The sequence below is a fragment of the Frieseomelitta varia genome, unplaced genomic scaffold (assembly GCF_011392965.1).
Source record: "Frieseomelitta varia isolate USP_RPSP 00005682 unplaced genomic scaffold, Fvar_1.2 scaffold_514, whole genome shotgun sequence".
Lineage (NCBI taxonomy): Eukaryota > Metazoa > Arthropoda > Insecta > Hymenoptera > Apidae > Frieseomelitta > Frieseomelitta varia.
This window is the reverse complement of record NW_025110273.1, coordinates 36,035-45,736: the sequence shown is the minus strand read 5'-3', so window position 1 is coordinate 45,736 and position 9,702 is coordinate 36,035. Positions and strand designations below refer to the sequence as shown.

The following is a 9,702-nucleotide window of genomic DNA, read 5'->3' as shown; positions in this document are numbered from 1 at the left end:
AGAGAGAGAGAGAGAGAGAGAGAGAGAGAGAGAGAGAGAGAGAGAGAGAGAGAGAGTAAGCAAGTGGAACGTTACCCGGCGAGGAAGATTCACTTGCGCTTTGACCTCGTTAAAGGTGGCAGGTGGCAGGTGCCACGCGACGAAATATATCGTCGGTAACTCGATCTCGGGATCGTTCGTTCGGCGTCGTTCGCGCAACGCAAGCGAGGCGAGAGATGATCGTGGTGGCCATTTACTGCGTGGTGTTCTTCGTGGTCGGAGTCTTGTTGAAAATATTCATGTTCTGTTGAGCCGCGAGCCGCCTCGTTCAATTCAGTCGGTGAAGTCAAACGACGGTTTTTCGATTTGAACGGTTCGCGTTTCAACGTTAGAGAGAGAGAAAGAGAGAGAGAGAGAGAGAGAGAAAGAGAGAACTGATAATAAAAGTCGGTGGGAAGGTTCTGTCGCGAGTTAACGCCGTGTCGGTGTTCACGGTAGAGATTGGCAAAACTCTCGGCGACGATCGAACATCCGACAATTCCACGGTCCGCTGAGCAATCGTCAATTTTCAGGAAGCGACATGGCATCCGCTAGAAGCAGGAACCGGTCGGAACACGAGCAACCCGTACGCCGGCCTGCCGCAAGACTGTGGAGTCTCGCCACCCCTGTCGAAGGACGGAGAGCCAGATAATAATAATTCAGGAGCGGAAGACCTGACGTATTTGAGGCATCTCGAATTAGAGCCTATCGATCCTCTGACCGGCCTGCCTCTGCATCCGGGTTTCACAGCCAGGGGTGGCAGAACACCATGCACCGTCACGAGGAGACTGACAAGGCAGACTGCAGCTAATCAGGCGAGTCGTTTCTCACTTTCGTTACTTTCGTTGTGCTGTGCTCACGTGGACAACGCCATTCCTCAAAAAGTTATTCTGTTTGTGAAAAATTTGTTACACGAGTCGAGAGTACACCTAAAGTACCATTACGCGCTCGATTAATAGTGCGTCCAATCTCCACCGCTAGCGACGAGACAGGTAAAGACCTCCATATTTCTCGAACTCGACGATTCTCGGCGTTTTTCTTTATCAAGACACGTGTAGTCTATAGTAGCTTCGTGATCGACCAAACATTTTCAATTGGGTTGGCATCGGCGGACTGTGACAATCAATCCAACACGCTGATATCGTTTCTTCCAAACGCGTGCAAACGCTCTTTATCGTTATTGTTAAACCAGTGTTTTAAGTTTCAGTGATTTTGGAAAGTACTTGTTTATAAAATTTGATCGCCGTCCGAGCGTCTCAATTGTTTGTAAAGCCCCCAAATCCGCGAACGTTAAAGCACTTTTATTGGACAGTTTTGACAGTTCTCTGGACAATTGGATTTCCATGGACAGACCAGGCTCGTTTGATAGGATTTGAAAATGTTTGGTCAACCGTGAAGCATAGAAGGACAGATTGTCTTAAGCTACGTCTTTAGCTTAAAGCTAGCGTCTCGTGAAAAGACACACATTAATCGAAAGTGTAATAGTACTTTCAATCTGAGCAATATTTTTTACAGATAATATAAAAGAATAATACGTAAAAAAAATAATGTGAAAGAATATCTTTTTTCAGAGAAATGGCGTTCATGTTCTTATTAAACACATACTATATGTATATATAGACACACACTATATAAATGTATATATTTATATATGTATGTATGTACGTTTATATATATAAACACACTATATATAATATATATATATATAAACACATTATATATATATAGTGTATAGTATAAAAAATAATGTAAAAGAATATCTTTTTCTCAGAGAAATGGCGCCCATGTTCTTATTAAACACACACTATATATAATATAATATAATATAATATAATATATATATATATATATATATAATATATATAATATATATATATATATATATATAGTGTGTGTTTAATAAGAACATGGGCGCCATTTCTCTGAGAAAAAGATATTCTTTTACATTATTTTTTTATATATTTTATTATTCTTTTATATTATATTTAAAAACTTTTGCTATATATATATAATGTGTTTAATAAGAACGTGGACGCCATTTCTCTAAAAAAAAAATTTTCCTTTCGTGAAAAATATATATATACGTGTATCGTGCGTCTTTCTTTCGATCCACGTGCACGTCGTAATTGTTTTCGCGCAATTGCCCCGACAGAGTCGCAGGGGTCCACTTGCGACAAGTCCGATCGCAGTCGTTTAAGCAGGCCTTCCCTGAAAGGTTGCTTTGTCGGTGGCGTTAACGAAACGAGTCTCGTGTCGTGCACCGTCGTAACATTTCTCCATTGTGCCCCTCCCGTCCCTCGACATTTCCTATGAACCGTTATTACTTCTCTCTACCTGTCTGACATTTCTCCGACGCTGTTAACTGAACGTTCCTTCCATCCAATTCGTGTAGATTCCATGGGGATTCTCGCTGTCGTGGGGAAGGCCACCCCGCGTGGAACGCGTGGACCCAGGCAGCCCGGCGGAACGATCCGGCTTGAGGCCAGGTGATCACGTGGTCTTCGTCGACATGACGAACGTGGTGACGCGGTCGCGGGAGGAGATCCTCGGACTGATCCAGGCGGCCACGAACCAACTAATCCTGGAGGTTTACCGCAAGGGGAACGTTCACTCGTCGATGCACCGGCCTAACTCGATGAACGTTAGCCTGCAGCAGTCGATCGGCGTCGGGCACCACGCGGTTGCGTTCAACGCCGAGGTCGGTACAGGCGTCCTAGTCTGAATCTAGCAAACTCGCGTCGAAGTTGCTTCGTTCGTTCGTTCGTTCGTCCGGGCGATCGTAGGAGCGATTCGCGCGGACGGAGAGGCTTTGGTTTCGAATCGTGACCGATCGCTTGATCAGTTTTACTTTCTCGTACTTCGTGTACCGCCTCACATTCGTCCATTCTCATTCGACGAGAACGAAAAATTGTTTTGCGTGCTAGTTTAATGATTAAATGAAACGAAGCGTCGTTTCTTGCGTCGAAGTTTTTCGAATTTTTTAAATTCGAGTCGATCGGACGTCACCCGCGTCTCTGAACCAAGAGTCGTCTCGCAAGCGCGTCGTCTTGCATGCGTCTTTAGAGCTTATATTTCTGTGTTTTTTGCAACGTTGCACGTTGTGTCGCGCGATACTTCTCTGTGTACATTGTTCCTTTCCCCGGTGATTATCTTGTAACTTACTCCTCAGCGAGCGTAGTGTATAGCGCGTGTCCAATTTTTTTTTTTTTCTTTGCCGCTGGACACGGTTAAGTTATGATGCAGTTATGTTTTATTATGTAACTTGGACCATGTTGTCTTTTCTTTTTTTCCTTTTTGTTGCTCAACAAGTTCTGTTTAAAAGCATCTCTCGCATTTCGTTTATTTATTGCAACCCTGTGCCCCCCCCCCCCATCGATGCCAACGACAAGTCGCGTGTTGCGTCGCGCGCAACCATCCCGGAGCCTGAAACGAATACGTAGAGCTCAGCTTGCAGAGCATGCACACCGGAACAAACGACAATGACCATCTTACCTTATTTTCTGCATGCGACGCCGCACACGAGTCTCTCTCTCTCTCTCTCTCTCTCTCTCTCTTTCTCTCTGTCGAATTTTTCAATACGGGTGAATGGCACGGCTTCTGCCATGATTTGAACGCGCCATTCAGGTGTTTCCGAACCTCGCCCCGGACGCGCCGCCGGAAGAGGAGCTGTCCGTGCGCGAGACGCGGTACTGGGGCATCCTGAAAAGCGGTCACACGCGTTTCCTGGCGCCTCTGGCCGAGAGACGCGACGTCCTCTCCGCGGCTGACTATCTGATCCTCTTCCAAAATCTCGACGAGCTGCTCAAGATCTCCGAGGAGATCCGCGACGAGGGCGGCGGGGTCGAGAGTTACCTGTGCAGAGTGCCGAGAATCACCGCTGCCTACAGAAGATACCTGAGCGGGCTGCAACGCGCGTGTTGCCTGCTGGTCGCGCTCAGGCGAAACACGGCGTTCGCGAAGCTCGTCTGCGAGCCCGCTGTGCCGCACAAGAGGCGACCCGATCTGACGGGTGTCTTGCTCTTACCTCTGGAGCACTATAGGTTCGTTCTCGTTACTTCTTCTCTCCTCTCTTGCCGGATTTTTCCATCGTCCGCGCACGCCCGTCTGCGTGAACACGCGCGACGTTTCTTTCAGAGAGATGACGAGACTGTTGTGCCTGGCGTCGCCGAGGAACTGCCAGCAAGCCAGAGACCTAGCTCAGGGATACCGGGAAGCGACCGCGAACGCCGGCGTGATGGAACCACCGCGCGACACCGGCAAGCCTCTACTCAGCCTTCAGGAAGTTGAGTCCCGTCTGGTTTTCGCCAGATGTAAACCGTTCACGCTCGCCATGCCCGGCAGACAATGGTGCGTCCTGAAAGAATTGAAAATTTAAAGCAATTAACGCTTTTAAAAATGTTTTTTTTTTTTCTACGCCATGTCGCTAAATGACGATTATACCTGTCAAACTCAGAGCATGTTGCAACTGTTAATTATAAAGTCGAATGAAATTACAAGGAGATGTAACACTCAGTATCTCCTTTTCTTGTAACATCAATAATTTTGTTGTTCAACTAAATCAATATTAACACTACAACGTCCGGTTGGAAAAATGTGAATTAAAATTCTGCATACATTGTTATTTCTCTTCTTTCAATTGACTCAAGTTAAAAAAGAATGAAAATATATAATTACTTTCTCCTCCCTCCCTATTATCTAAAAGTTATTTTGTGCATCGTTTCTTATATTAAATTGACAATTAACATAATCGGGAGATATATCTAAAGTCCCGGTACGTTTAGTGTTAATAGCAAGAAACTATTTTGAAATGAAGAAAAGAACTAGTTAAAATATTCTAATATGTCCGAGATTTACAAATACGTTTCACTTTCCACGAGAAGTTTAATTCAAGTAACAAATTATAATTACCAAAAAAGAAAAAAAAAAAAAAAGAATTGCCATTCCTTCAGTATACTCGTCATTCACTGAGATGTTAAAAAGGAACAAAAACGACCGCGACTGGCATGTTTCGATCAACTCGCGTCGTTGCAGGTTATTCGGAGGCGCGCTGGCAAAGGTGGAGGGCCGAGCGCGGCTGCAACCCTCGTGGGCGTTGCTTCTCACCGATTTGCTCGTGTTCGCTCGAGTTTCCCGAGACCGCGTCCTGTTCGTAACCGAGGAGCCTCTGCGGCTGTCGAACATTGCCGAGGCCTGTTTCACCGTTCGTAAACGACCCACGGAGTTCCGACTGCAAATCGCCATCAACCCTTCCGGCAACTCGGAGAACGGCCACGTTGAGGTGACGAACAGCGGTGGTTGCAGCCCTCACAGTCGTCCGCGGAGGCGCGTTTTGGTTCTGCGTGCACCAACACCGGAACTGAAGGCCGTCTGGCACAATCTCCTTCAGCGACAAATGTAAGCTGCTTTACCACGTAGTACATAATACGTATTACGACGCGCTGTAGTTTCGAGGAATTCTGATCCGGTATGGATTTCGAGGCGACAGAGATGCTTGCTCGCTGTTTGACGTACCAAGTTCAGAGCTCGACGGGACTCGGACTGTTCTTACTGACATTCGGTCGACTCGCCTGTCTGTACTAATGCACGTTGTATTTTAGAATCTATGTAAATACAGGCTATGGTGGAACACCGAGTCAGGACAGTCCTGAAGAAAGTCCCATCACCGGTAGCAATTTCACCACCGCCGCGATTAGAGAATCGACGGAAAGTTCGCAAGTGAGTCAATCTTGAAGAATTCTCGACCTCGAGAGAGAGAGAGAGAGAGAGAGTCTGTTGTTTATCGATGCTTTTATTTTCGACAGACCACCAGGGAGTCGCAGAAACAGGACGAGGAGAAGGGATCGCGCTCCGTCGAGAGTATCGACAGTATCGTTAAAAGTTCGACGGGAGACAATCATCTGGCGCAGTGGGTGCGCAATTCTCACCAGATCCCGCCACCGGATCACGAGGAGGTGCCTATCGAGGAGTGGACGGCCGAGGATCTGGCGGCACGAGTGCCGCGAGAAACCGGCAACGAGGCGAACCGTGAACGACACGCGATAACGGACGACGTTGCGACGGAGATGATCAGTTCGGACGTGGAACAGCAGAGCACAGCGTCGAGCGCGAGCCTCAGCACCGTGAAATCCAACAGCGTGAACGCGAAGAAGAACGGCAGCCTCGCGTCTTCCAAGGAGAACTCCACCAGTTCCATCAACATTTGCAGAAGGTGTCACAGGTAACGTGGCAATATAACTGGAAAATAAAAGAATTTATTTATTTATTTAAACGGGAAATATATCCGTTGAAGGAAGGAAGATAACAACGATGAAAATGTAAATGCAAAGGAATCAATATTCATATACCGTATTTACAAAAGAGCATCGTTTCATGCATTTTACATACAACCTGAGATTGTTAGCTATATTGGAAATCTTCTCGAGTTTGATTTTTTTGTAAGTTCTGGATCTAGAGAGAGGAAAATTCCTAAGATATATTTATATATTTATATTATATTATAGCGATATATATGTTATTATTATATTATTATAGAAATTCGATGCCTATTTTCCAGAGTTTTCTGAAAATGCATCTGAGATGTAATTATGATCGTTGAGGTCTCCCAAACTTGCGAGCAACAAAACGCAAGAATCTATGCTGTATTCTTTCTCGATTACTTTCTAGAAGGGAGATCAGACAACGAAGAGGTAAATGAAACATCCATTAACGAGCCTATAATGTAATTGCAGGTCAGGTTGCCCGACACCGCCTCTGACGAGAGATCCGTTTTCTCCGTTACCTCCAAAGATCTCGGTAGTGCCACCAACGCCAGACTTGTGCACCAGGCATCGACTCAGAAACGGGTTGCACGACAGTCCTGGAAGGAACAGTCCAGCTTACACTCCGGCCGATGGCAACACGGAAGATGGCAGCGAGGACGATCTCGACTGCGACGGTGAACCACCGTACAGGTAAGATACACTGCCCACGAAAATGAGGGGATATTTCAAAATGAATATGAAGCGACGAAAAACAAGGAGCTTTTGATTTTTTTTTTTTTTTTTTTTATCAAACAAGAACATCAGAAAAGCAACTGGTTGTTTGCCTTTTTCTATCACGTTCGTTTTGAAACATCCCCTAATTTTTGTGAGCAGTAAACAGGGCATTTCGTAACTTGTGGGACCCAATTCGGGAACTGATTGTACGCCTAAAAAATAATGAAAAAAGTCATATGAATATATATGTCCTATCTGTCTTCGTTTATGAGATATAACGAAATTTATAAACAGAGCAAACTCTAGTAAGCTAGTTTTACCAGGGATGGTATATTCAATTTTCATAATAATCATAATTGGGATGANGATGGAGCTCCGCCGCATTTTAGCCGAGTGGCTAGGCAATTTTTCAATCAACACTTTGCAAATAAATGGATCGGTCGTGGATAGGTCCTGTTGCATGGCCTGCTCGTTGTCCGGATTTGAATCCATTAGATTTTCATTTGTGGGGACATTTAAAATCTATTGTACACGCAACATGGATTGAACATGCTGAAATAGAATAGAGCAAGGCTTCCGACAAATTCGAGAAACACCAGGAATGATAGAGAGAGTAACCAGATGAATGACAAGACTCGTGCAGGCTTGTCTTCAAATGCAAGGTGGTCATTTCGAGCATCTTTTGTAAAAGTAATTACAAACAGAAAATTCATTATATCTCATAAACGAAGACAGATAGGACATTTTTTTCATTATTTTTAGGCGTACAATCAGCTCCCACAAGTTACGAAACACCTTGTATAATACAAATACAAATAGAATCAAACTGGAACAAGCGAGAATACTCGACCTAATAATGAATAATACCGTTATTTCAGAGTTTTGAGAAGATTCGGCACGGTGAGCAGCCTGGATCAGGACGACGAGCTCGAGGAGCAGGGTGACGACGACAATCGGGACACCGAGTCTCCGCCGACGGGTTTGAGAGCGTGGACCGCTCGGGCGAGCAGTTACATGGTCAGCAAAAGGTCGGCGTTGTTGGAGCAGCTTGGCGAGGGCATTGGTGGATATCTTCTTCAGTCGCCGGTCCCGCCCGAGAGAACGGAATTCTCGTTGGATCCGAACGACGAGGAGGGAACGACGTCCGGTGCTACCTCGGGCGACGACATCTGGGGGACACCGACCTCCGGCGGCCCCGACGACGAGAGCTTCACCGCGAGCTCGGTAATGACCACACGCTGTCTCACGATAAATACACTCGTCCCTCCATTTGCGCAGAATAATCCACGTGGAGTTTTAAGCGAGTGAAAATCGCGTAAATAGAGCCTGTCTGTACAAAAGAGAAAGAAAATATTGGAAAGAAACGCTGGTATAGGTTTGTAAATATTATTATAATAATAATATTATAATTTTACATTATAAAATTATTATATATTTTATATATTTATATTTAATACAAATATGTAAATATATAAAATATAAAAATATAAATATATATAAAATTATTATATATATTATATTATATATTTTATAATATAAAATTATTATAAAATAAAATGAAATTATTATATAAAATATTATAAGTTCATAAATATGTATAGAAATACATATTTATTTCTCGTAGGTTAACAAAAAAAAAAAGGGAACAAATAATAATAATACAAAAGTAAATTTTATTCGGTGTATCAGTATCGCTATTTGTATTATTCAAAACCATTTTAATCGGCACAAACTCATTACCCTTCGTCGCTTGAAATATTTGCGAGTTCGACTTCACTTTCATTGTCAATGTTAATCTTTTCGAATGATGGTTATCTTTTGCCAAGTTTTCATAAATTTGCTGATATTCGCTGCAGGATTTCTTTAAATTTTAAGGCTCGTTGAACGTTTCGATGAGCATCGTTGTAAATTGATATACCGCGTGAACAGAGTTACAATTTAAAAGGAGACTCGCGTGGAAAAAGCGGTATTGTTTAAATGGAGGGACGGATGTACACTGATATAGCTAAACTCGAGGGTATCGCTACGAACACGAACACGAGTGATCGACAGTTGCTTCGCGCGCGCACGGCAGCTTCGCTTCTTTCTTTAAAACGATCTCACGCCTGTTGTGAAGAAAGCTTGCCGCATACCACAGTGAAAGCAAAAGTACCGTCATGTTGGCGATTTAAAGTCCAAAGTGATTAAAATATCCTTCGCCGGGTATCCTCAACTACGACGATCGAGCGAGGAACTCGGCGAGGCTATAACGTGTACAATCTATGATAAAAAAAAAAGAGAGAGAGAGAGAGATCTCTTCTATCTAATTGTCAGTAAGAGACAGACTATTAGTTGGTAAGCTTCGCACGCATCTGCATGACAATCTGCTTGCCCTTTTGTTTGCAAAGAATCACTAGCCCGAACTGTGCCTGACTTCCCTAGCCGCCGCCCATCGGCTCGGGCAACGTCGTCACGTTCGGCGAGGATAACTACGGGCTGAACCTGTCGGCGGAGGACGAGGCCGACCAGGAGTCGGAGAACGACGATTGCAACCTGTCGGAGCTGAACATGGACCAGCTGCTCGGCAGCGGTAGCCTCAGCTCGTTGCGGTGTTTCCTGGGCAGGCAGAGGCTGGAGCCGCTGCCGGAAGAGGAGGACACGTCGGGGAGCGCGAAGGACCAGGTCGGGTGGTGGTGACAGCGGTTTCAAACGGCGGCGTCGAAGAACGTCG

At 44.8% G+C, this 9,702-nt stretch overlaps 1 protein-coding gene across 2 annotated transcripts in view; it reads left to right on the top strand.

The window, feature by feature from the left end:
- LOC122533274 overlaps window positions 1-9,675 on the top strand; it is a 25,024-nt gene extending 15,349 nt beyond the window's left edge. The window contains exons 7-16 of one of the 2 annotated variants that reach the window (XM_043662847.1): window positions 552-833; window positions 2,411-2,716; window positions 3,643-4,058; window positions 4,153-4,365; window positions 5,050-5,412; window positions 5,616-5,733; window positions 5,820-6,235; window positions 6,747-6,968; window positions 7,871-8,216; window positions 9,414-9,675. In XM_043662847.1, coding sequence (XP_043518782.1) covers window positions 552-833; window positions 2,411-2,716; window positions 3,643-4,058; window positions 4,153-4,365; window positions 5,050-5,412; window positions 5,616-5,733; window positions 5,820-6,235; window positions 6,747-6,968; window positions 7,871-8,216; window positions 9,414-9,668 — 2,937 coding nt within the window. In that variant the 3' untranslated portion in view covers window positions 9,669-9,675. Of the gene's footprint in view, window positions 1-551; window positions 834-2,410; window positions 2,717-3,642; window positions 4,059-4,152; window positions 4,366-5,049; window positions 5,413-5,615; window positions 5,734-5,819; window positions 6,236-6,746; window positions 6,969-7,870; window positions 8,217-9,379 lie in introns of both variants that reach the window. The other variant, XM_043662849.1, reaches the window with a different exon arrangement.
- The last annotated feature ends 27 nt before the right edge of the window (window positions 9,676-9,702 follow it).